This window comes from Brachycentrus maculatus, unplaced genomic scaffold (genome assembly GCF_059751285.1).
Source record: "Brachycentrus maculatus isolate JH-2025_06_01 unplaced genomic scaffold, ASM5975128v1 h1tg000167l, whole genome shotgun sequence".
NCBI classification, from domain to species: Eukaryota; Metazoa; Arthropoda; class Insecta; order Trichoptera; family Brachycentridae; genus Brachycentrus; species Brachycentrus maculatus.
In genome coordinates this window covers 497944-524823 of record NW_028280920.1, presented here as the reverse complement: position 1 = coordinate 524823, position 26880 = coordinate 497944, and the positions used below count along the sequence as shown (strand labels likewise).

The 26880-nt window shown below is 33.9% G+C and overlaps 3 protein-coding genes across 3 annotated transcripts in view; 1 reads left to right on the top strand and 2 right to left on the bottom strand.

Moving 5' to 3' along the window:
- The window catches only part of LOC148308385 (uncharacterized), a 29452-nt gene extending 12685 nt beyond the window's left edge, over nucleotides 1–16767 (bottom strand). The window contains exons 1-6 of the mRNA XM_088261844.1: nucleotides 16295–16767; nucleotides 16074–16106; nucleotides 15924–15989; nucleotides 3434–3867; nucleotides 996–1278; nucleotides 46–382 (exon numbers count right to left, since the gene is read on the bottom strand). Coding sequence (XP_088117970.1) covers nucleotides 46–382; nucleotides 996–1278; nucleotides 3434–3867; nucleotides 15924–15989; nucleotides 16074–16106; nucleotides 16295–16372 — 1231 coding nt within the window. The 5' untranslated portion in view covers nucleotides 16373–16767. The remainder of the gene's footprint in view (nucleotides 1–45; nucleotides 383–995; nucleotides 1279–3433; nucleotides 3868–15923; nucleotides 15990–16073; nucleotides 16107–16294) is intronic.
- A 970-nt stretch (nucleotides 16768–17737) lies between these two features.
- LOC148308384 (nuclear pore complex protein Nup50-like) lies at nucleotides 17738–20403 on the top strand. The gene is made up of 3 exons (XM_088261845.1): nucleotides 17738–17929; nucleotides 18050–18221; nucleotides 19109–20403. Exons 2-3 carry the CDS (start codon nucleotides 18057–18059, stop codon nucleotides 20180–20182), a joined length of 1239 nt encoding a protein of 412 aa, XP_088117971.1. The 5' UTR covers nucleotides 17738–17929; nucleotides 18050–18056; the 3' UTR covers nucleotides 20183–20403.
- Nucleotides 20404–23289: 2886 nt separating this feature from the next.
- LOC148308383 (protein lin-9 homolog) lies at nucleotides 23290–26218 on the bottom strand. The gene is made up of 2 exons (XM_088261843.1): nucleotides 26188–26218; nucleotides 23290–25849 (listed from the first exon to the last, which is right to left on the bottom strand). The coding sequence occupies exons 1-2, from the start codon at nucleotides 26204–26206 to the stop codon at nucleotides 24102–24104; spliced, it is 1767 nt and encodes a 588-aa protein (XP_088117969.1). The 5' UTR covers nucleotides 26207–26218; the 3' UTR covers nucleotides 23290–24101.
- Between the last annotated feature and the right edge of the window lie 662 nt (nucleotides 26219–26880).

Genomic DNA, 26880 nt, shown 5'->3' with positions numbered 1-26880 from the left:
GTGTATTTTTTGTATAATCAGTACAAGGTTAACAAGTGCAATCACCATTCTGCATGCAGACGCAGCAAGGCGTGGGGTCTGGCGAGATGACGGGCATGATGGTGAGCCCACTGGGCAGGGTGAGGAAGGGCGGCGTAGAGGGGGACTGCGGAGAGGTGCTGCGGGACGAAGAGGAGGAAGGCTGAGATTGGTGTTGTTGCTGCTGTTGCAGTTGCTGCTGCTGCTGCTGTTGTTGTTGCTGCTGCTGTTGTTGCTGCTGCTGTTGTTGCTGCTGCTGTTGCTGCTGCTGTTGCTGTTGCTGTCTCTTCATGCGTTGTGCAGCACGTGTGGTCGGAGGAGCCACATTCTGCTGGAGGTAGGGGAAGTTTAACTTTCGCTTTTTCTGAAAAAAAATATTGTCATTATAATCCTCAAAGTTTGTTTATTTTCCCAGCTCTAAATAATGTCCCTCGAGAAGGATCTAGGAGGACAATGGATTGAGACTGGGCAGAAACAAGACCGAGTATATTTACCTACCATTCGAAAATACAAACGGAGAAAAAATACCTAATTCCAACACCTTTGAATATCTAGAGTCGACCAAACAATTGTCAGACCTGCACTCCTCTAAGGCTCCAAAATCTGGACGATGTACAACACTTACTCTAGGCAACTAGAATCTGCTGAAAGGAAATTCTTAGATGGTGTGTCCCTTAGAGACAAAATAAAGAGTTCACGCATTTGTGGAAGCCATCAATAGCAAGGTAGAGGAAAGGCAATCGAGAAGGTATGGGCACATGGGACGCAGAGAACCTGATCATATTATAAACCAGGCAATCGCAATGAGTCTTCTTCGAAGACGAAGACCAAATAATTTATGGTCGCTGCAGAAAGAAACATGATTCGAAGGCATGGCCTAGGTGGTGCTGCCCATGACAGAAGGACCAACAACCTGAGGACGAGGAGAGTTGACCCTGACAGTCTATAAAGTTAAGATGGACCCAGGAAGAACTTACCGTTTGTAGATCAAAATTCCCGTACACATATTCATTCTTGTTGGTACTCGTAGTGGAGCGTTTCTTCCTCTCGCTCCGTTTTTTCTCCAGCATCTGCTTTTGCTTATGGGTGATGAGGCCCAGGAATCGGAGGAAAGTCTCCTGAGATATCTCCTCGCCGGGGAGTGGCATGGCGGGGGGCGGCGAGGAAGTGGGGGATGGGGAAGCCTGCATCGAGTGGCTGGGGGACAAGCTCTTGGGAGATGGAGACCTCTTGTTGGACATGGCTTCTTGCGCCGGAGGGCTGAAATCATAAATGATGGAATAAGTCTACCGAAACAAACAGCGCTTAGTTTTTCACACATCTACAACCTCAGAAGTAGTGAGATTAGTGCATTTTTCAAATATAATTTATCAATGTACTCGTGGCAAAATCTATGGGGAAAAATTACAAGTAAAAGCCTTCAAAACAACTTCGAGTCAGCTCACACGTGGGAACAATGTCTCACACTCTAATCTAGCGATTTTCATATGAGTGAAAACAATGTATTGGAACCTAATTAATACATGTATAATAGTATATTCAAATTTAAATAAACAATTGAGGTTTCACCTGTAACAAAAACGATGATACTTCTGCACAATCTAATAGTGAACTGATTGTGTTTCTTTCAACATAAAGTGTACGCTATAATTAGGCTTGCATTGTCAGCAACACTGTATCGTCATGAGCGTGCTTAGTTAGAAGACTGCTAATTTTATGCCAAATCACAAAATACTATTTTGTATAAAAACAAAATGACACAAATTAGTGATTGATTTACACATCATATGTATACATAAAGATGTTAGAAGCAAACATTTCGCTCACTCTTTTCAAGAACGTCATAAATAAAAAATCGTCAATTTTCAGTTATGCATGTTTTCGGAATGCCCAGAAAATGTACTATATCCCAGCAAAAGAGGCATATGTTTTACTTCATATTTACCTGCTACAGGGCAGAAAGTGTTGTTTTTGCATTTTGAAGAAAAGGTATTGTTTTATTATTTTTTTAAATATACTAAATATTTTTTAAATGGAGAAAAAAACCTTCAGGTTTTACCTAAAAAGATCTTTTGCACAGTAAAAAGTTCAATAAGTGGCTTGATTTTTATTTTTGATACATTGTAACATTTTTTTAACTTTAAAATCGTTCTCCTGAAAATCAAGTTTATTGATTTATGACATTCTTGAAAGGAGTGAGCGATATATAAATTGTAGTTCCAATAAACTGCAATCAGTGCAGGAATCAATATTTTTGTACGAAATTTGTCAATTTTATACTACCAAGCGTTTTGAATTATTTGCATTTCGCAACATATGGGATGATGTCGTAAGATATTAAAAATGATTTTTTCATAAATTTATTTCACAATCAGCAGTATTTAAACCTGCGATGCCGATTTCGCAAGTATGCCACGCCAGCTGCCTAATGTAACTAGGGGTGTTAGTCATGGTGATGTCAGGAGCATTAACAAAGCCCTATCCGGAATAAATATGAGAACAAAATGGTAAATATTTATGGGTACATATCTTAATCATCAGTCTGATGATATCGGTTACGATGAAACTCGGTCGCTGGTCTAATAAAATTTATATGGAAAAAAACTATTTAGTTGTTATTTTATTCTACAAAATGCAGCTCCACTAAGAAATGCTAGTACAAAACTTAGATCTAATCAAGATATGTACCCATAAATATTTCCCGTTTTGTTCTCATGTTTATTCCGAATAAGGCTTTGTTAATGCTCCCGACATCACCGTGACTGAGACTCCTAGTTAAATTAGGCAACTGCCGTGGGTTAAGATGAAACTCGGTCGCTGGTCAAATAAAATTTATGTGAAAAAACTATTCAGTTGTTATTTTATTCTATAAAATGCAGGTCCACAAAGAAAAGTCAGTACAAAACTTAAAACTAATATTTTTTCAGTCAAAATGAATTTAAATTTAATGAATTTAAGTATTTTATAGCCTCACACCAGTCTGACAATGACGGTTACGATGAAACCCGGTCTCTGGTCAAATAAAATTTATGTGTAATATACTATATAGTTGTTATTTTATTCTATACATATCGTAGTCGTACAGGAGAAAGTGACCAACTAGCAAAACGTAAAATGTTCAGGAGGGCCATTTAAATCACTTTTGCTAGGTAATAAAATAAACATCAATGCCGTTAGTCATTTTTAACAAGTCAATATATTATTCTTGCAAGTTTAAAATCGCTTTGGGATTTTTCAGGGCAATAAGATATCAGGGCAATAAGATTCAAAGCTAGTAAGATATCAGATAGTCAATAGTCAAGTTTTTGTTAAAAAATGCACTTGGTCACTTTCTCCTGTATGACTACGATATCTTAAAATGGTCAAACCGTCATACAAATATAAAATAGAGGAAGTTTTTAAGTAATATTCTTACCACATTCTCTGTTTGGCTTTATTTAAAGCGTTGGCAAAATTAGCTCTAGGATCTGTCGACATGGATCGATGCACCGCGGGATCCTTGAGAGAAAAGTTCTCCGTAGCCCGTATAAACTCGTCATCGTCCAGTTGGTCCTTGGGTTTGACACCGTTTGCCTGTTCAGCCTCAACGCGGATCAGGTCATCAAAGTTGCTCTCGGACTTGATTATCCCATTCAGGTTGTGGTGGACAGTCTTGACATTTATTTCACTTAGAACGGATGGCTTGAGAAGAGAAATAGACTTTTTTCTGGTTCTGTTCTGCAGTTGGTAGTCTCGCAGCTGCTGGGCAATGTGGCGGTGGTCATACTCGGCATTGATCTGCTTGTTGCGAGCCCTCAGCCTCTGTTGATACAGCTCTAATTCTTGCCTCAATCGTTCGATTACTTTTTTCTAGAAAGATAAAAATAAAAAATTAATTATTAAAAATTAACACACTAAGGACGGGCGTTTTTTAGCCTGTGGAGCGCTGGCGACAGGATTTGATAATTTTGTACATACAGTCAAGACTTAAACGAAGAGATTGATAAATAATATTTAATAAAATAATAAAAACATTTAATAATTAGTAATGGTTAGTGCATTCAGCTACTGTGCTGGAGGTCCCGAGTTTGATTCCCAGGGTGGAGTCAAAATAAATATTATTGATTTTTCACTCCAATATACCTCCCTTTCCAATATCCAATATACATTCCTGTTCCAGAAGAGTAAGATTGATAAACTTAGCTTCGAGTAAGTAACGGTCATGATTATACTGCGCCAATATGATACAATGCCCTAGCACCATTTGGTGCAGACGTTACATAAACCGAGAATAAAAGTGGAAAGAATAAATATTTACCTATATAATGCAATATTAATATATAATGCAATAATATAATGCAATATTGTCCGCCTCCGTAGTGTAATGGTCAGCACGCTCGGCTACCGTTCTGGAGGTCCCGGGTTCGATTCCCAAGGGGGGTAAAATAAATATTAGTGATTTTTTTACTGTAATATTTATTCAATATTACCCTGGACTGGTACCTGAAGCGGAGGGCTGATCACCTTTCCTTCATGTGTAAACGATCAAGATAACACTGCGTTTATATGACGCAGTGACCTATGCACCATTGGGGTGCGGATAAGGGTTTTATTATTATTATTAATGCAATATTACCATCAAAATTATAATAATATAAAGAAAAGCACTTGACCCTTAATTCGTAATATCATCTTTTTCCTAAATGAGCAATGGGGTTAGCATCATCATCATTTTATAATTTACAATTTTTGGCGTATTTTACAATTTCTTCAATTCATTATCAACAGCACTTAACCATGATCAACATTTTACACAGCTAATCGTAAACCATGTGCGATTGAAAGGATGCTGATATAAGCAGCAAAAACTATTGTTTTTTGATCACAGCAACAATATTATTTTCTAACATTCCTTTAGTTAAACAATTCACCGATCAACTGATAAACAATTTAACAAAACAAATATTGTATGCAATAGTATGCAAGTTAAACTTTTTTTAATTAACTGCTTTTATTGTACGCACTCATAGGAATTCAAAAAATAATGAAAATCAAGCTATAAAAGATAATTTAAGTTCTATGACGTAAACACTTTCTGGTTCTAAAGATAAATAAATAAGATCATTCAAAATTTACACCAAAATTATATGAAATAATGCAAAAATTCAAATATTCATCCAGCATAGGTTTATTTACCAAAGAATTTTATACATCTTTTTGTTTTCATCACGAAAGAATAAAACATAATTTATAAAATTGGGATAGATTGTAAATAATGAATAAATTACAATATTCATTGGTAGGATTGTCCGTCCACCTCCGTGGTGTAATGGTTATCGTACATAGCTACTGTGCTGAAAGTCCCGGGTTCGATTCCCAAGGGGGGGGGGTCAAAATAAATATTAGTGATTTCCCACCCTAATATTTATTTAATATTGCCCTAGACTGGTCCCTGAAGCGAAGGAGTGATCACCTTGCCTTCATGTAAGTAACGATTAAGATAGCACTGCATCAATACTATGTAGTGCCCTATGAACCATTGAGTGCGGATAAGGGTAAGAAGGATATATAATAAATCAATTTATGTGATAAAAATTGCTTTTTAAAAAAAAAAAGCTTTAGAGCGCTTGTGCACCACCGGAATTTTATCCGGCGGTCCGGTTAGCATGATAAAACGGATGATTGGCTTGTGCTTTTGGCCGTCTTTCTTCGGATCGGTGCGCTTGATCGGTGCTATTCGATCACGCTAAACTGTCGTAGTCGCTTATATTAAAAAATAAAATAAAAAAAGAACTGCCGGACGGTGAAATTTCGTGTAGTGCACAAGTGCACATAGAGGAACAAATTGAAAAAAAACGGAAATTCCGGTCTAAAACCGGACATCTGGCAACCCTGCTGCGGACGCTGCGCTCGCAATGCGCCGTGCCGCGATGACGCTATTTCGCTCTCTACCAAGGCCGACTAGAGACAGGCCTGGGCGCACAAGGGTTTTTGAAATGTCACGTGATCAAATCGGTGTTCTAAAATTTGCAGTTCGAGCCAAGCGGAGTGCGTCGGTGCGTCCAGTGTTTACAAATGGCCGCGATTGTTTATGTTGATGTTCGTTGTTGCTTTATTTGTGTGTTGTTTTGATATTGAATTAAAAGCATATAAACTTCAAAGTGAGTGATTAGACAGTGAAGTGTGTTTGAAAATTGAATTGGTAAGTAATTTTCGTATTTATAACACAATTTCGATGTTTATACGAGTTTAAATCTCATTTGACGTTTCAAAACGTTTCAATAAATCGTTGCTACTTTTTAGCTTATATAACAATGCATACTTATTTGTATTTCATTTTTAAGTGTTTATGTAACGTGAATATTGACACGTGTTTTATTTATAACAATACTTAATATTTTCAACAAAATCATTATTTCATATTTGAGGTTATATTTCGCTTACGAATCCATGAGCTTACTCACGAGAGATGATGTCGACTCAAATTTCTGTTCGTTTTCGTTATCATATTAAATTATTGTATTAAACATACACTATTCATGTTGAGTTTATCCAAGATAACCAAACGATAACCTCGGATGACCAAACTTAGCATTCTTAAATTCCTACGCTTAATTTCGTTGTTTCATTACAGGCGGTTTACAAAACAAAATGGGGAGATGTTGCAGCGTTTTTGGATGTAAATCCAACTACCGCTCTCAAAAAGAAAATGTATCCACATTTTCTCTTCCAAAAAATGATGCTCTACGGAAAAAATGGCTTCGTCGGATTCCTACGGATTTTTCTGGAATAAAAAATCCATATGTTTGCATCAAGCATTTCGAAGAATCCATGATTAAACGAAGCGACAGATGCACAGTACGCGGGGAAGCTATAGATGTGCCTCGCAAAATTCCTAAGCTTCGTAAGGGAGCAATTACTACAATATTTCCGAGTGCTCCCAAATATCTATCCACCGCACCCCAATCAACTAGAAGACTCGCCGATGTGGAGACATCCCGGATGGAGATTGCTCTTCAAAACAGCCTCGATGACCTAAGGAAGCTGAATGAAGCAAAATCTATAATCAGTTTGGACGATATAACAAAGTCCTTTTCTTCTGGAAAGAAGACCAATCAAATTAAACCAGAATGGGTTTTAACGGAGACAGCGTTACAAAGAGTTTTGTGTTTAGTTGACTTAAATGATGCGCCTTGTGTTTTGGGCTCTATTAAAGTAGTGAGTGATTTAAAAATACATTTATATTTAGGTAATAAGTTAGTAAGTAAAAGTCGTCATCCGAGAAATGTGAGTGTAATCAAAAACATAGATGAACGCATCTAATAAAAATGTATCTTTTGATTTAAGTATTTATAATGATGTTTTATATTCTGAATTTTCTTTACATAATATTCCTGACGATTTTATGCCAATTATTACATATATTGCTGGGTACAATGTTAGAAGAGAATTGAGAATAAAGAAATGTGATACATGCGTAGCATGGCTTCAGTCAGTGGATAAGGAAGTAGAAATTGAAAATGTACCCAAAGAATTGATTTTGGAATTAGATAGAGGAAAATTAATATTACCAACTGAGAGTCCCGTTGTTGCTAAGCATTGGTATGGTTTAGTTTGCAAACAATTTTAGATTATTGTCCTGATGTTTTTATCAGTGGCCAGAATCAACTCTATATTTTGAATAAGATAAGTCTTTCTAAATTAAATGATTATTTCTTGAATCAAGGTGGTTTTTTAAATGAATGTATTTGTAATAAGACTTTGCTTATAATATTAGAAAACATTTCCCATAGAACCTGTAAAATCCTTTTAAGTAACTTAGCAAAAATCAAAAATGATGAACTTGCTGCACAAAGTTGTTCGGGATCAAGTAGAAAAGTACAAAAATTTAATTAGTTTTTTCTCATCAATAACCATCAACTATCAAACCTAATGTGTAAACTGTTTGAGTAAATTAATCTAACATGTCTTTAAATTAAATCCTTCACATAACATAATTCACATATTCTCAATTTAACAATATTGAAGTATTTTATCAAATTTATTCAATAAGTGACTTTTTCTCTCCATTTCACAAGACTAAATGCAAATGTTGTAATTGAACCGACTTATATGGTCACCAATATTAAGAAATTTACTTACATAATTATTAGCTTCTTTTCATGTCCAATTATTTTTCCATTTGATATCTTATGCTTAAAATATTTGTGTTGAATTGATTTTTTTCAATTACTGTTATATTACATGTTTTCAATGTTAAATGTAGATGTATATATATGTGTATATATATATATATATATATATATATATATATATATATATATATATATATATATATATATATATATATATATATATATATATATATATTTATACATATTAGAAATAATTATATTCCTGATGCATGTCTTTTATGGTGAGATTATAGCTTTGTGGTAATATCTACCCATTTTAAATTTTAATTTTACTTGTTAAATGCAACATTTTCTTGATGTGATTATAATTAACTTGTATAATTCATTGTAGGTTCCATTACTATTTTTGTGTATGATATATTGTATTATATATATATATATATATATATATATATATATATATATATATATATATATATATATATATATATATATATATATATATATATATATATATATATATATATATATATATATATATATATATATATATATATATATATATATATATATATATATATATATATATATATATATATATATATATATATATATATATATATATATATATATATATATATATATATATATATATATATATATATATATATATATATATATATATATATATATATATATATATATATATATTTATATATATATATATGTGTATGTATGTATGTGTGTGTATATAATGAAAATAAATAATGTTATGTAATATTAATTCGTTTTATTTTTACCTTTCCTTTTTTGTATAAACTGTTATCATTTAAACACCTGGATTTTCGAAAATTGTAGGTCTAAAACTTTAAAAAATAATCCGAAATTCCACTCGCATATCGCACGCGGACAATAGCACTGACTTCGTAATTCGGGGTTTGCGCGCCCAGGCCTGTCTCTAGTAGGCCTTGGCTCTCTACGAGACTAGTTCTCACTTCTCACCTATCGAGACAATACCAATCGCTGACTAATTTGCGTCTATTACTCCGAGCAGTTCAAGCATCTCTTCAATGACCGGTCGATCATTTCGCTCTCGGATTTGACCGAGTTATGCAGGCGGCACGTGCGTAATAAAGGTCAAATTAGCGCATCGCGCGCCGAACACGGTAGGTATGCGGCACAGAACGAGAGCGAAAAACAATCCAAGACTTTCGTTGACGCCGTTCCGCTCGTTCGAAGAAAGGGATTCGGAATGAGCTAGATACCTCATACCTAGGCTTACCATACGTCCCGGTTTGACCGGGATTGTCCCGGTTTCAGACACGGGCCCCAGTGTCTCGGCCGGTTTAGATTTTGTCCCGGCCGGTTTATATTTTGTCCCGGTTTGCACGAGCAATGTCTATTTAGGCTTACCATATATGTCCCGGTTTGACCGGGATTGTCCCGGTTTCAGACACGGGCCCCGGAATCCCGGGCGGTTTAGTTTTTGTCCCGTAACCATACAAAGGTCTCCCAAACTAAAAGGTACCACGTTACGATGCGAGCATTCGCATAGTCAGTACAGCGAGCCGAGCGCTCCATCCATAGTCTCGGATGTTCGCCGCGAGCGATGTTACGAAGTTACGTTACGACGAAATGCTCCGGCCAATCCCCACCATTATACATGCATACAATCAAGATCAAACCAACAGATGAATTTAAATCACGATTAATCTTAAAAATACCAAAGTTAATGTAGGTTATGTTACTTAGCAACAACTTTCGTGACCCACTAATGAAACGCCTTGCGATATACGCGCTTCGACGAACACAGGTGTAGCAGGCACCTACATGCTGATATGGAACGGCAGTCACGAACCTTTCATGCTCGCTAGAGAGGAGAGGAGAACGCGCTAATACTCACGTCAGTTGTCTTCAATGGCAAAGATTGAAAGTAGGAAGTGATGCAACAAGAGATTCCGGTTTACACGTGCTTGGTTTACATACCAAATAACATTTTGGTTAAATTAAAGGCCCGACATACTATTTATAAATCGCAACTTGATTTTTGTAAACCCAGGTAACATTTGACGTAATAGGGTATTATCACTCGGGAGGAATATCTAATTTAACATACTCAACCAATAAACGATTGTGTAAGACTCGTTTTGTGTTTATAACAGCCGATATAATCAATATTTTCATTCATCATTTTCTTTAGCAAAATTCGCCTTCGTAAAAACGTTGTTTTCGTAAGTTGGTAACGAATGACGTCACACAAATGAATCCACACTACTATCACAGCTCTACAAAGCAGAAACATAAAGGGATACACCCCATAACACACGAGATGACGTAAAATTTGATGACGTATAGCGGTGTCCGTTTTTCGTTTTATTAACATATCTCAAGTTAAAACCTTCATATCCCTTACTTCTCTACAGATTTCAATAAAAATGTTACCGATAGTCTTGTGATTTTTCATATTTATTTATAAACCAATAATAACACATCATGAGAATGATCCATTGAATTTTATTGCTTAAAATATTGTTTTTGTATTGAAAAAATAAGTTTTTTTTCGAAATAAGTATATCGTTTTGAAAAGAAAAGAGTTATTGAAAGGCAATGAGTTTTTAAAAAAATTTATTATAAATATATTTTATATTTAAAAAAAAGAAATATAAGTGTATACTTTAAGTCAATTTTCTTTTTTTAAAAATCGCTCGCGGAAACACGAAAGGCTCTTAGCGCAGCCATTCGCGTTCTGTATTTGATCGTCTGAGATCTCGGCTTTAATTACAAAAAAAAAAAAAAAAAATATATATATATATATATATATATATATATATATATATATATATATATATATATATATATATATATATATATATATATATATATATATATATATATATATATATATATATATATATATATATATATATAATATATATATATATATATATATATATATATATATATATATATATATATATATATATATATATATATATATATTTATATATATAAAAAAAAAAAAATATATATATATATATATATATATATATATATATATATATATATATATAGATATATATATATATATATATATATAGATATATATTTAATAGCACATTAATTGTAGATATAGTTTTAGCCTTTATTTTTACATAAATACCAAATATATTAATAAATTCACAACATTTGGAATGTGTCCTTTGTCACTTTGGAGTTATTTTACATTTTTATCATATAAACATAGCTGTTATTTAAAACAAAATACTTTTGTGTTTTAATTATTTTCAAAAATACTACGATTTCATACTATTTCTGTGAGCCTAAGCGGCTCATTATTATAAATAGGTATCAAATTGTGGTAGAGTGGGTTGGAACCGAGAAACTCTGGCTCAAGAGTCCGCGACACTAACCATTGGGATCACAACCCGACACGTGCCTTCTGCTTGTAACATATGCACTGACAATATTATCAATTGCCAACACATATTTTTTTAGCGTATTAAGTCAAGAAGACTTATAGTTTCGATCTTGTATCATAAAAGGTATAAAGCGTAACTCGAAGGCCTATGGACATATCAATGAAACAGGTAAATATTTAATGAAATTAAAACGAATGTATATAATTATATTATCCAATGCCAACAAGTGAATATGTAATTATTTTTTTCAGATTAAGAAAAACATGGGACAGAGTACTGTGTTATTTATAATCGTTTATTAAAATTAGCATAGAAAATGTTACAGTCCTATATTATGCTCCTTTAAATACAAAATAAATCAAATAAAATTTAAAAAAATAAAATAAAATAAAAATAAGCCTCATATGTGGCGTTCCTGAAATTCCTTTTAAAAAGGCTTCTGTGGCTAATTACCTACACGATTTCCACACTAGAGATTTTTTTTACTTTTTTTTATATGTACGAGGTTTAACATCAAACGCTTTCGAAACCTTCGTAAAACAAAAACGTGAACATTTATAATACAAGAAAATGGGCGAAACGTAATTAAGTGCGCAGAGGACAATTTTATTTTTATCAAAACAATACTAAAACATACGATCACGGCGGTACTTTTTTGTTTCCGACGAGATAAACGAATTTTCGAAATGCTTTAAAAATATTAATATTTCACAGTATTTTTTAACATCTCAACATAGATGCAGAAGAATATGGGAGTCTGGGCATTTACGAATATATGTTTGTATTCTGCATTGTAATACAGTTCATAAAACAAAACAAAAAATGCTTAGCAAGAGAAGGTCTGTCAGGAAGCCTAGATGCTTCTGTATCAGATCTGGGAATGCGGTGGGACAACTTTCAATTCATATCTAACTACAATAGTGATTTTAAGTTTTACTATTCATTTTAAATCTATTTTTATGTAACGGTCTTTCGGCTTAAGCGGACACCCCCTCCCCCCAAATTAGTCCGTTATATCGAATTTTTTACTGAATATTCGTTAAAAATATTCACTGCATCAAAGGTCCGCGGTCGCCTAGAGAATTTTCGAGAACATTATTTTCGATTTTTTTCTTACTTCACAATGATGAGAATTCCTGAGAATGTGTGTGTTGTGATGCATCAATATTCTAAACCTCGTTTAGCCCTTATTTTCGACCATATACCAGACGCGGTTGGATGGAAAGGTGCCTATTATGATGTAGTGTGGAAGAGAATGTAATGGTCACATGGTCAAGGATTCCTGCTCAAGACTCAGTATGTCTTGTGAAAAGCATTCTAGAGAAATTACTAAACATTTATACCACTCGGCAATGAAAAAATTTGGGTCAGGGTTAGAAAATAATTATTGTTCATATGAGGAACCGCAGCTACTTCCGAGTTTGCAAAATCGTAATATGATATTCCGTTTTATAGTCGAGGCCCAGTATTCGATAATTTGCAGCTTAATTTATTCTACACCCAGGTAACATTTGACGTAATTGTTTTTATTTTTAAAACACCGTTTTTGTATTTAAAAAATCTTTTAAATAGATATAAGCTTTTGTAAAGAAAAGAGTTATTGAAATGCAAGGAGTTTAAAAAATCAATAAACATATATTCTTAAAAACAAAAAAAATAGAATTTACATTCTAAAAAATGTGAGTGAGCACACGTTCAGCTCTCAGCGCGGACGAGCGCGTTTTGATTTGAACGCTCAAGATCTAGGCCTTGAAACGTTTGATTTGATGGTAGGTACTTTGAAAGATACGTAATACGATTTTTTAAATGGTCTGGAGGTGTTCGCGTAGTAAAATTAATAATTTAAAAAAATATTACTATTAAATATTATAATTTAAAGGAAAAATTAATTTATCCTTACTATGAAATAACAGTAAACACTAATTTTGTGATTTAACATTTTTGAACTTAAAAAATAACATAACTAACTAACCATCACGCCAATTCCGCAGGGGTAAGCCGAGTAATATACAATTGCCTTTAAAAAAATTGTCGAATATAGTTGTAAATAGAAACACAGGAAGACAAAGTAAAAATTGGCATGATCAATGCGTATGTGAAATTCTTGGACGTGGTCAGGTCAGGAGTCGGAATAATCGGTGGGTATGTATGAGGAGATGCATGAATGTGATAGAGGCGAAGATTGTTTGCAAAAACAGATTGGTGTAGCGTTCTAATCTCTCTGCCTACCTCTGCGAGGAAGCGGCGCGGTGATTAGTTAGATAGTTTTAAAATGATAATTCCAAAAGGATTACTTTCTGTCCCTGAGTACCTCTGGGGCTCAAAAGTATTTTCAAAATATTTTTAAAAATTATCACAACGAAGATAATGCTTTCTAGTCGATATTATTTATTGTCTTATCGGTATTGCTAACTATCGGAAATACCGTACCTAGCCCATAACATTTCTGAGTAAATACATAATAATGCAGATAACAACATTCGTCGACATGACGTGCTAATGATATTAGGTATTATATTATTGCTTGTGAATAATTTTATATTTGTAAAAACAATAAATTTAGACGTGCAGTGCAAACTAAACAAACGAACATAAATAATAAAATAAAATAAAGTAAGTCAATACGAATAGATCTCGAGTAACAACCAAATATATTAATATTGATTTTTGCAATTGAGTAGTTCACTTTCAAACCACGTTATATTTAATTTAAAAAAAGGTTTTTTACCCAATGGCGTCAATCGATAGAAAATTCAAAATATTAGCGTGCATATTTAACATTATCCGCCAAAACTCGTTAAGTTAAGAATAAAATTGAATTGAAAAATGAATACTCTTGCAAAACTCGCTATGCCGAACGACAGTTCACTTTCAATAATCTCTCAAAAAAGCTCAAATCGGTAGACGATTTAATATTCTACCAATTGCTGCAATTGGCGCTAAAAAAAAATAACATAACGTGGTTTTGCAAGTGGACGACTCAATTACAGAAAAAAGTATACTGTACTACCATTACAATGAAATTATATTTAATAATGTGTCACCCCAAATCTATTTTTCAATAATCGGATTTCTGAAATACCAGTAAAACAAAACCTCGCTTAGAAGACCGTTCAAGACAACTTTTTTCCCCAATTACAGATTTTGCAAATGGGTCACGTGATAGGAACGTCATTTGAATTTCGGTTGTCTCACTGCGGCGACACTAGCGCCACAAGCGACTAAAATAAGAATCAGAATAAAAAAATAACCGGTGTGAGTATTCATACGGGCTAAAATATTTGTAAGAGTAGGAGAATGGATAAAAAAGGCACAGCCGAAATCTCTACCTACCAGATACAACATTGATACATTTGAAAACTTTTTGCTGATTGGTTTATTTTATCGAACACTTCAACTAGATTTGAGGCGACCGAACTAAATTCACAAGCGCTTTTATACGAATATTTTTCTTGCCTAAAGACATGATCGGTGTTTTGTTTCGATTATAGAAAAACGTTATTTATTTTTTAAATATTATAATAATCGAGGGCGTGTTTAGCTTCTATGCGCAATATCCCGAGTTTGATCCCTACAGAGTTTTAATAAAACCTCATAATATTTAATATTTTATTATATACCTGGCTAACTAGTATGTAATTCGCGATCAGTAAAACATCCAACGCCGCATCAATCTAATACAGTGCTCTACCCACCATTTGGGTGCACCCAACAGTAAAAAGGGGAAAAAGAAGAATATAATTAATATTATATTCTTTAGTATTAATAGACAACTTAACAGAATAATCATAAAAATCAAATCATGCGGGTGGCGTCATTGCTTTTTTTTTAAATTATCTAAATATTTTCAAACCGAAAATATTTCAAATAAAACTACTTCCTAATTAAATAATTTATACCTGCGTAATGAATAATGATCACTAATTACGCATAGTATCATGACGTAAGTATTTTAAAGCATCAAGAGATCTTTTTGCATTGAAGATTTAAGAAGTCAATTTCATTCACGCTTTGTTGACATCGTACAATCCTAATTTTAGAGAAATCTACCTACAAACTCCATCTCATGCCACCCTCCCCGGCCAAGTTTGTGCGAGATCAATAACCACCTTGCATCAAAATGCTTGTTACGCGAACTTTACGCGCCTTGAAAACTAGCGGCATATGCGTGTTTAGAGAAATCTCAAAATTCTCAAATTTATATAGTCTCGATCCATTACCGAGATTATTTAAATGAAGAATGAAAACAAATTAACACAGGCACATTTTAAATTTGATATTGTTAGAACAAAGAAAGAACTATAACTTGGTAAAAGTTTTAGTTCTAAAATTAAATTTTCTTTATTGTTATGTATTGAGTAAATGTACTAACCTGAATATTTCCGATTGTAATTATGTTCTTTTCAGCTTCCTTGATTTTCTTTTTAATTAGTCCACTCTAGAAATAAAACATTTTTTAATAATTAGTTTACGAGAATTTAATATCGAAAAAGTCAAAAATAAGTATTTGTAATGCACTCACATTTTGGTCTTCTTTTAATCTGGCGACCCATGCCTGGAAAAACGAAGAAAATTGTTAATGAAGTTTTTAAAGAATAATCAGAAAACTTTTTTTCATAAAAACGAATGCAAACAAACTTTATCTACAGTAAACTTGAAAGAAATCTAATTTATAAGAGTATAATATACAAATTATGATAATCAAGGTCCAGAAACAAAACTGCAAACCAAGATAAAACTTACCTGATGAACCCTTATCGCATTTTTCAGGTCGTTCTGCGTCTTTCTTATATCCTCTTTAATTTCATTAGACACCTCCATAACTTAATTCACTAATTTAAACACACTTTCAAAAACAAAGTACACTAGAACGACACCCACAAACCTCAAAAGCGGAGTACATGAAGATTTTAATGAGCACTAACACTTCACTAAATAATAATAAAAATACGTAACAATGAAAATAACTCGAAGAAAAATATTTTCTAAACGGAAACGACACTCCGCAAAACTTATACAGACACTTTTAAAAATATATTATTTAGTTGAAATTTTGAAAAATCTATTTCTCTTTTGTTATCATATTCAAATACAGTAGAACCTAAACATTTGCGATATTTTTTCCACTGCATGTCATTCCGCGATAATATTCTACGTTTGGAATGAAGACAGCCGAATATAAGAGCTCCATTATCGGCGCAAACTTCAGACAAAACAGCTGCCCTAGAGATGTGCATAAACAATCGAATTTTTTTATGTATTTTTTGAAGAAAAAATAATATTTAAAAATAATATGTATTTGAATAATTTATTCCGAAAATACGTTTTAAGGTCAATTAAAATTTTTTTTTTTATGAAATCTTATCTGTTCTTTAAAATTAACTCATATTCCTTTGAAAATTATGAGGGGATAAGTCATCACTGCAATGCCTGCTCTTTTAAAAAATGTATTATAAAGCTCTTTTTGCTTTAAAATTTTTAATTTTATAAGTGAAAAAGAAAAAATACTTTTTTGTGTGTAATATGTTGGATGTATCAATATTTGAGTTTGTTTTACTGTTATAATTTTTAAAAATCTGTGACTGAGCTCTTATGTTATTTTTTCATTAAAAATAATTGGAACACCATTATTAGCCCCCAAAAACATCAGGTAATTTTTTTTATATAGAATCCTATATAATCCTACATATCCTAACAGATCCTGGACCATAAAATAAATTTTCAACTCATCAAAACTTCGGTTAGGAAATGTTAATTTTGTTTTAATGAATAAGTTGATTATGTAAACATAATCAACCCTTTATTTTATCGTTTTCTTAAGAATATTTGTTCATTTGTAAATTTCTTAAAGAATATTTGTTAAATTTATCGCGGCTTAAATTTATCCACAGCAAAATAAACATGTTATGGTCTTCTTCTCTTCTTTTCACTATTTTATGGGTGTTCACCTTTTAAGAGTGTTCTAGTCTTAAGTTCTTTTTATTCATCAAAACTTTTTACATTTATATTTTAAATATTTAATAAATTAAATTATTATTTCACATATATTATTATTGTTAGTAAAGTTAGTTTTAGTCATAATGTTAGTTTGATGTACGTGTATGACGTGTCGGTGTTTAAGTACTATTTTTCAATATCGATTGTTAAATTCCCATCTCTATTACCTATGTCCGCCTGTCTACTTTTCCTCTCGTCTCGCACAATCGCGCGTGCAGCCGGGTTTAATTTGTTGCGATTATATTTTCTTTTCGATAGATCCCTACAGGATTTGAACCTAAATCGTGACTTGGTCTTATTGGATAATTTTTGTGTGTCTTGTTAACCGCGCATTTGCTTCATATTTACAGACATAATCGATGTTTGAGTGAAGTCTGACAGGTACCCACTTGAGAAAAATAGCGATATATGTATTGTTTATTAAGAAATTAATGCAAGTATTGGTTGATCGAACGATTCTCTACTACGATGTTAGTTTTATAATAATCGTTATATTTACAGCTTAATCATGTCCAATAAACGCGTGGCCGGTAGCGAGCTAAATGCGGATAATTGGGACCATACTGATGAACCGGAGGACATCGGGACATTTCGCGTCGCTGCCCAAGAAGAACTTCAAAAACGAGTCGTGCGAACTGCCAAACGCCGTGCAAATGTAACGCCAAAAGACGAGGTGAAATGCAATTCTGAGAATTTGTTTCCTAGTAACCTTCCTGTAATATTGAAATCTGTTAGATGGACGAAGATGGCCGCCAACGAAATTTTTATTGAATTCTAATTTGCCCATTCGCGTCACGTTTTTATTTGGCTTTGCACTGATGATGCTATGAATGGCGGATGGTCCAATGTTTTACCAACAAGTTTTAAGGCAAAGATAGACATGCTGCTAATAAAGTATATTTGTGAGCACGCTCAAGCGAGCATACTCTACCTGTATACATTCGCTTGAAGTAAGCATACTTGCTTTAAGTATTTTTTGAACGCGTGCTCAGAGCACGCCCCCTTGAACCCGCGCTGTTGGTAGCATGCGCAAGCAAGTTACAGCCGTATAAAAATCTATTTATCCGCCTCTGTGGTGTAATGGTTAGCGTATGTATCTATCTTGCTGGAGGTCCTGGGTTCAATTCCCAGGGGGGGGGGGGAATAAATATTGGTGAATTTTATTTAATATTACCCTGGACTGGTCCCCGAAGCGCAGGGGTGATCAACTTCCCTTCATGTAAGTAACCATCAATATAACACTGCGTTAATACGATCCAGTGCCCTGTGTACTGTTGGGTGCGGAAAGGGGTTAATATACAATATATAAAAATGTAATGGCAACGATTTCCAATAAAAATGACGTTTTATCAGTTCTGATGTTGAAAACCAATGGGATATATTAACTTCTTTAGGTTTGGATAGTCCCTAATTTCATCAACTGATGTAGTAATCATAAAATACCTGTCGTCTTTAAGATAGTGTATCACACCAAATATAGTATAGTAAGCAAATCCTTTAACAAGACCAACCCATTACTGGTGCCTGCTGTTGATGCCTGACCTTTTATATCTTTTTCAGCCAGCAAAAGGAATCTTCAGCAGCTTTGCAGGATTTGGGAAAACCCCATCTTCTGGAACGTTCAATTTCCTTTCTAGTATACCAAATGGAAAACCTGATACGGATGAATCTACCGAATGTATTAAGAATAAAAAACCTGAAGCCAGTGTAACTAATGCAACCAAAATAAATCACAGCAGTGAATATTGTGCGAGCTTAAAAAATCTTAACCAGAGTGTCTTTGAATGGATCAAATCTCATATTGAGAAAAATCCATACTGTATCCTTACACCTGTTTTTGATGATTACAAGAAATACTTAAAGGATTTGGATAAAGATGAAGCGGAAAATTCGAAAATGGATGAAATCGTTAAATCCGCGAAAAGTGATAGAAATACGGGACTTATTTCACAAACTAATATTAATTCTAAAGTTAACCCCGATATCTTACGTAAACTTGTCCCAGATACTTGTGCCGAAGATGACGAAGATCCTGACGCAAGCAACGAGCCGGCTAATAGCATATTTGGCCAAGGTTTTTCATCTACTCCAGTTTCCCAGGCTCCTATGTTCTCATTTGGGCATCAAAGGCCACCCCTAACAAACGCAAGTAACTCGACAAATAATTTTTCATTCAGCGCCAGTACGCCTTTCTCCTTTAGCAACATTCCGAAAGACGAGAAGAAAACGGATATTAAACCCATCGAAGAGAACGACGAAGATGAAGAACCACCCAAAGTATCATTCACACCCGTAGTTGAAGAAGACTCAGTTTACTCAAAACGATGCAAAGTTTTTGTGAAAAATCAAGGGTCTTTTGGAGATAGAGGAGTCGGAACTCTATATCTGAAACCCATCAGTGGTAGTGAAAAGTGTCAGCTCATCGTTCGAGCTGATAATAGTCTCGGCAACCTGTTAATCAACATGGTGCTCTCTGCCTCCATTCCAACCAAGCGAGTGGGGAAAAACAATGTCATGGTGGTCACTATACCAACTCCAGAAGCCAAACCACCACCAGTTCCTGTCCTGCTCAGAGTCAAATCCAGTGAGGAAGCTGATGAACTTCTGGAGACCTTGGATAAATACAAGAAATAATAAATTCAGAAATAATGTTTATTTCTCAGTTTTTATCTTTTAAATAAAAAAAATAAAACATAAAATGACAAGGCATCTTCATTATTTATATAAAATTGCATACGCATATGTATATAATAATCAAATATTCTAAATTTTTAAGTACATAATGTAAAATCAGAGATACATGTACTTACTTAATTTTGTGAAATATAAATCTTCAAGTATAATGGTAAAACGATGATTTTTGTATAATTTTATAATAATTGCAGTGAAACCTCCATCTATCGTTCCTCGAATATTCATTATCCCGTATCTGTCGTTTATTTCTCCCACCCGAATTTTAATAATATGATATGGAATGGTCACAAACACAAAGTCGCATTTTAAACAAATTATCCATTACACAGATACATACAATATTTTTCTGTCAATCCACTTTTCCTATAAAATTTAGAAAATCTTTCGCTTCTTTCAAAATCATTGTAGCAAAGCTTCATCAATGTTTATATGATCACATTTCCTAATTTTTTTCATATCCGTGATGTTGTTTTCAAATGCAGATAAAAAGACATTTTTGTTTCTCCACAATGTTGGCATTGACACACTTTTTGCGTCACATTCTACATATTTCACAAATGATTTCTTCCTTTTTACAAATTGAGACACTTTCTATTACTAGTAGACATGCTTGTAATTTGAGGGTTAGTTTTTAACTGACCTGCTCTAGAATTGATCTGACATTCCCCACCTCGCAATGTTTATTATGCATTATCCATAGTAAGCATTGAACATGAAATAAAGAAACTATCTTAAAAATCCCCAAAACAAGCACTACATTTATAAACTACAAAATAAGTTGTTTTTGTAATGAAATGCTGAGCCGCCGGCGATGGTAGATGGTAGGTATGACTTTACAATGCTTGGCTGTTTTACATGCAATTTCAACCAATGTGTGGTATCTTTTCAATGTTGTCAGCGAAACCCCCAATTTGGTACAATTTGCTGTTTTTACAGTGCAGACTCGAAATGGCAGTGCTGTTTACAGACACCTATGAATTGACTGCATTTTGATTAGAAAGTTAAAAACCACAAATGTACATAACGTTTGGATTCCAAAGAGTTAATATTTACAACTCTGGAAAATACTCCTTGTATCAACAATTTCTATAAGTGTGATTCCTCGAGAAAATGTCAAAAAACAAACACCTTGTAATCGGTCCCAAATTTTGTATACTTTTAGTTAGACATGCTAACCATATTTTCCCCACCATAATCTGGATGTTTAGTTGTGGATATTATTTTTTAATAATTATGCACGGTCCAAGACAACCACAGAAGAGTCTGGAGTAATTTGTCAATTCCATGCGCTGCCCGTAAGAAGCGTATATAAAGTAAGAAATATGACGAATCAATATTGTCAAAAATATTTGCTTTTCGTTTAGTCCATCGTGAGGCAGTTTTGTAGTTATGGTAATCATTCAGCAATTCAATGGTGAAACAGTATACAGAATTCCTTATTTCAGTGATTAAGTACAATATAACATAATAAAGATCCCTAAGCACCATCGGGTGCGGCTAACCGCACCCAATGGTACTTAGGGCATTGTTTCATATTGATGCAGTAATATCTTGATTAAAGATTACACAAGGTCCCTCCTCGTTCAATCCAGTACTTCAGGTAACAGTCTAGGGTAGTGGTCCTTACGGACCTCCTGGGATATTTCATGGGTCCATGAAAAATTCAAATTGATTTGGGGGTCCCTAAACAACCTCAGGGGGTCTGTGGAAGGTGTAATATAATATAAAACAATATAAGACACATTTTTATTAATATGGAAGTTACATATAACAAATTCTTCTTCTCTATCTTAGTCCTCATTACTGAAGGTTGTGACCCTTGTCTAAGCAATGACTCTTCTCCAGTTATCCTTTGACTGCACTGCACATACCGCTCCACCCACCGAGGTACCTGCTGCTGTCTTAACTTAATTGGTCCATCGTGTAGGGATCTTCCTCTCCAGGCTACCAATCAGAACCAGTCGTTCCAGGCTATCCTCACTGCCACATCATAATAAATAACAATGAATAAATTATTAGCTGATTTTAAAACAAATTTTGTCAATAGTAATAATGCCATCTTCCTCACGTTTCATATTATTTTTAATTTGGAGTAAGACACTTGAGACAAATGGAAAGATACGGAAGCGACCTATATCCAGCAGTGGAGGACAGAAGGCTCATAAAGAAGAAGAAGACAGCAAACGAGCAGAAAATACTTCTTCAAGAAAATGTTTTATGTATATATATATTATTTTTATGTCACCATTTACTCACCATTCAAGACATCAAAGTTAAATTTGCAATTTTTCTATTTTGTATTTATGTAGTTTTTCACTCAGGGTCCATAGGCAAGTCTTGACAAAGAAAAGGCATCCGTGGGCCAAAAGAGTATGGGAACCACTGGTCTAGGGTGACAATAAATAAATAATGTAATTAATGTAAAATAAGTTTTAAATTATTTTAACCTATCTAGAAATGGAAACCGGATCCTCTAGCTCAGTAGCCACTTCACAGTGGATGTCATATGCCTAGCGGTAATTGACAAATTTATCTAGAGAACTCCTAGGAGACACTGCTGTTATGTTATTAAAAGTTTATGAAAATATACCTGTACATTAAACTTCATGATGGTGATTTGTTTATTCTATATGAAATAAATGTAGTCATGTCCGCCTCCGTAATGGTCATCATGCTTGGCTACCGTTTTGGAGGTATCAGGTTCGATTTCCAGAAGGGGGGGGGCAAATAAATGTAACTGATTTTTTAACTCTAATATTTATTCAATATTACCCTGAACTGGTACCCGAAGTGGAAGGCTGATCACCTTTCTTTTGTATGTAACGATGAAGATAACGCTGAGTTTATATAATGCAGTGCCCTATGCACCATAAGGGTTTGAAGAAGAAGAATATGCAATAGCTCTAGAAGAGCATAAAAAATCTCATATTTTTACTTACACAAAAAATTGGAGTATTGTGTAGTTCATAATTGTCTATTTTTAAAAAAAGATCATCTCCATAACCTAGTTTCGCTTTTTTAATATTATAATAAATGAAAACACATTATTTTTAAACATTTCTATATTTTTACATATAACTGAATAATTTATGGGTATAGGTATTTATATTATACAATTATATATATATCACAATTAGTAAATAATATGCGATACACGCCACCAGATAAAAGGTAGCATTTTCCTGACAAGGAATAAAAGTCTCGTGTTTAACGGTATTACCAGTTTTAGCCTAATTATGAATTTAAGTGTAATATATATCAACTATTACATACCAATATATTAGAAAATTATTGCAATTCATAACTATGAAGAAGGAAATTCATTTAAATATTTTGTAAATTATATTCTATTTAGATGTGAAATATACACACAACTTTAGCACAAACACATTACCTATCTACAAGACATAAAGATGACCTTTGAATACGTACATTATCATTACAAATAATACGCACAAAAGAAACAAAACAAAATATAATTTTTACTTCCCGGAGGACCACATCTGTTAAACAATTTTTTTTTCAAATAATTCATTAAATTACTCGCATAAAGAATACATTCTAGTACAGCGAAATTATATTCTTAAATATAATATATTAAATAAATCTACACATCAAAATAATCATTTATCTAATGAAAAAAGTCAATATTTAAGAACTCTGAAACAATGAAAATATATTACAATTCGTCAAAACTGCGGATATGCCTTTGGCTATATAAATGTGAGGTAATTGGTATCTCAATGTGGATTATCATCGCTAGATGTGAATAAAAATGTGTGCTCATATCCGTTTTGAGAGGGAAAATAAATAAATAGCAGTCTTGTTAGAATACAACTCAACAAAGATATTCTTCAATCTACGAGCTGGTGGGCATATAAGCGCTTAATCCCACTGGGCCGAGACCCATCTGTATTCGTTGCATATGAATTTCAACACAGTTTTGGAATATATGTTGGTCAGTGGGTTGAAGTTTAGATTTTATTTGCTCCATGGTACCTTGAAGGACTTTCAACTCGTACGCGTTTTGCTCAGAGTCTGATAAACTTTTTACTTGTAACATCAACGCCGTTAAATCAATAATCAAATCCAGAATCCTCTCATTCTTAACGGACCCTACATTATTCTTATTTACGAGTTCCGTAGCTTCGTCTTTACACTTTTCTCTCAAATGCGACGGGGCCAACATGACATCTTCACACAGGCCGGGCGATATTTCATGGCAATAAATCTGTACTTCATTTAAATATTCCTGAAGATCCATGTTCATTCTTTCCAACTCTATTACGACAGCCGCATATCGTCGCTCAAAGTCAACCGGCATCCTCTCGCCGAAAGATTTTCGTTTTTCTATTTCACTGTTGAATTCCTGGAGCATTTTTATTTTGTTTTTCTTGGCATTTAGAATTTTTGTGATCCTTACAATGTGTTCTAGGAATTTCACAGGGTACCCTCCGATATTGGTAACGTCATCCGGTTTCTGAATCCCTGAAACGCATCCCAAAAGCGGGTCATTGTAGGACTTTTCGGAAACAGTTCCAGAGTAGCTACGCACATTATTCAGGTGCTCCGATTTCCCCTGCCGGAGGCGCTGCTGCTGCGACAATATGCTGGTCAGGTTGAGTGTGTCCGGAGGCTCGTTGGACAGTACTTCGTAGTCGGGCACGGAGTGGGTTCCCAGACCGGGACGCTCGAAGGTGATTCTGTATGTATTGTTAGAAGTATCCACAGCGTCGATGACTCCGGTAAACAGTCCGTCCTGAGGTTTCCTCAACCTGGCTGTAACTTTGCTTCCCACCACGAGCTGCATAGGTATTTCAGTCGGCAAATCTTTACAGCAAATGTTACCATTTTTTCTCTGTTGAAGGAATCGTATTATTTGACGTTTACGTTCTAAATCTTTTCGCTCCTCGGCAAAGAAGGATTGAGAACATCTCCTGGGCTTTCCCATGATTCTTCTTATTTTTGTCCATTGGACTTGAGTCAAATTTCGATTTGACAGTTTAGGAAAGGATTCCTTTAAACAAATAGTGAAGTCATTCTCTCCCTCGAACAATGGTTTATCAATATTGCTGTAAAAGTGCTCGAAACAAACCCATTTGTGGGCCTTGGGTAGTTTGAGAAGGTTGCGGAGACGCATACCGATCTTTTGGCCGGTTTTCCGATCCGGAGATAAACTGGGAACAGATTTGGTGGTTCCATTGTCCTGTTGCACGATCCGCAAAATGCGAGGAGTCTTGGAGGGTGATTTTTGTTTTTTAGAAGCTGACAAGGTCAGTTTGCTCGGGGTTTTAGAGGGAGTAGTTTTGGGTCCTCTTTTAGGGGAAGCTCTCGGCGGTGGAGCATTAACGATGTTATCATCGAAGAACAATCTATTCTTTTTCCTTATCCTAGCTGGCATACCTCTGGCGTTTAACTTTTGCAGCGGCTGTGTGGGAGTGGGTTTGGGGGGAAGAGTGGTTCCCACGCGATGCAATCCGAGGGCCGCCGGACCAAACGCCGGGGGGGCTCCGTCATCTTCGTCTGTCACCATTTCATCGGGTTCATCCTTGATTTTAGCGGCGCAACTGCCGAACATTACTGTCCCATTTTTCAAATTGGTTTCGTCTGTGGAATAAATAAAATAAACTTTGTTGCATAATGCTGATAAAATAGGAGGTCCATAGCTAGAATTTGATATTGGTGCTCGAGATCCTGATACGTGTTCGTTAATATTTAAACGTTAAACACCCGTATCAGTATGACGTTTAAAATAATATTTGAATTTTTTCAAATTTTGAATATGTCAAAGATGTTTATATTTAAAAAATAAATGTTAAGGAACGCATTCGTAGTCTTAAAAATGAAAAGAAAGATCTGAAAAATATTATACGAATGTTTTGAACGAACAAATTTCAATTTGAGAAAAGAAAACGGATTATTTAAAACTTAAAAACAAAACTCACATTCAAGTCGATCCGCCATGTTGACGTTGTCACCTTAAAACTGTGTCGCTAGAGGGCGACCGTGTGCGCGCAAGCGGGAAAAATATGAACGAATTTGTCTGCACGCATGTAAAATATTAATGAATTCGAGAATATTTATTAAATCTAAGATAAATAACGCTACGATTTTTACTGTAGCCTCATTTAAAATCGACAATAACGTCCAATATTTTGAATAAAATCATCAAATACCGCTATCGTAATCTGGCGTTTGAAAGAAATATTGACAAGTACCAACCTAATGAAAAAATACCCACAGTTGGGCTTGCCAGTCAACTAATCAGATATATTTTGACATCTTTTAAAATCCGTTAAAGTACCTATTTACAACGAATCGACAAAAATCGTAATGAATAATTTAAACAATTGCATAGGGAGAAAAATAACACCTTTATTTTTTTAAATTTGTTTTATTTTATTAAAAATTGTGTTTTTCGCAAAACGACAAAAGGAAATCAATATTCTCCTTGGTGACCTTCCCCATAAAAGTTAAGTAAATCGTTGTTCGGTGTCTCTCTTTATTTTTGTAAGCTTTATTACATTTAAGATTTAGTTAATGAAATTGTGATGTAATGTAGTAAATTTTGTGGCTAAATATTTGTTTAAAGTAATGGTTTTAGAGATGGCATTTGCGATTGTTTATATTTATTTTCA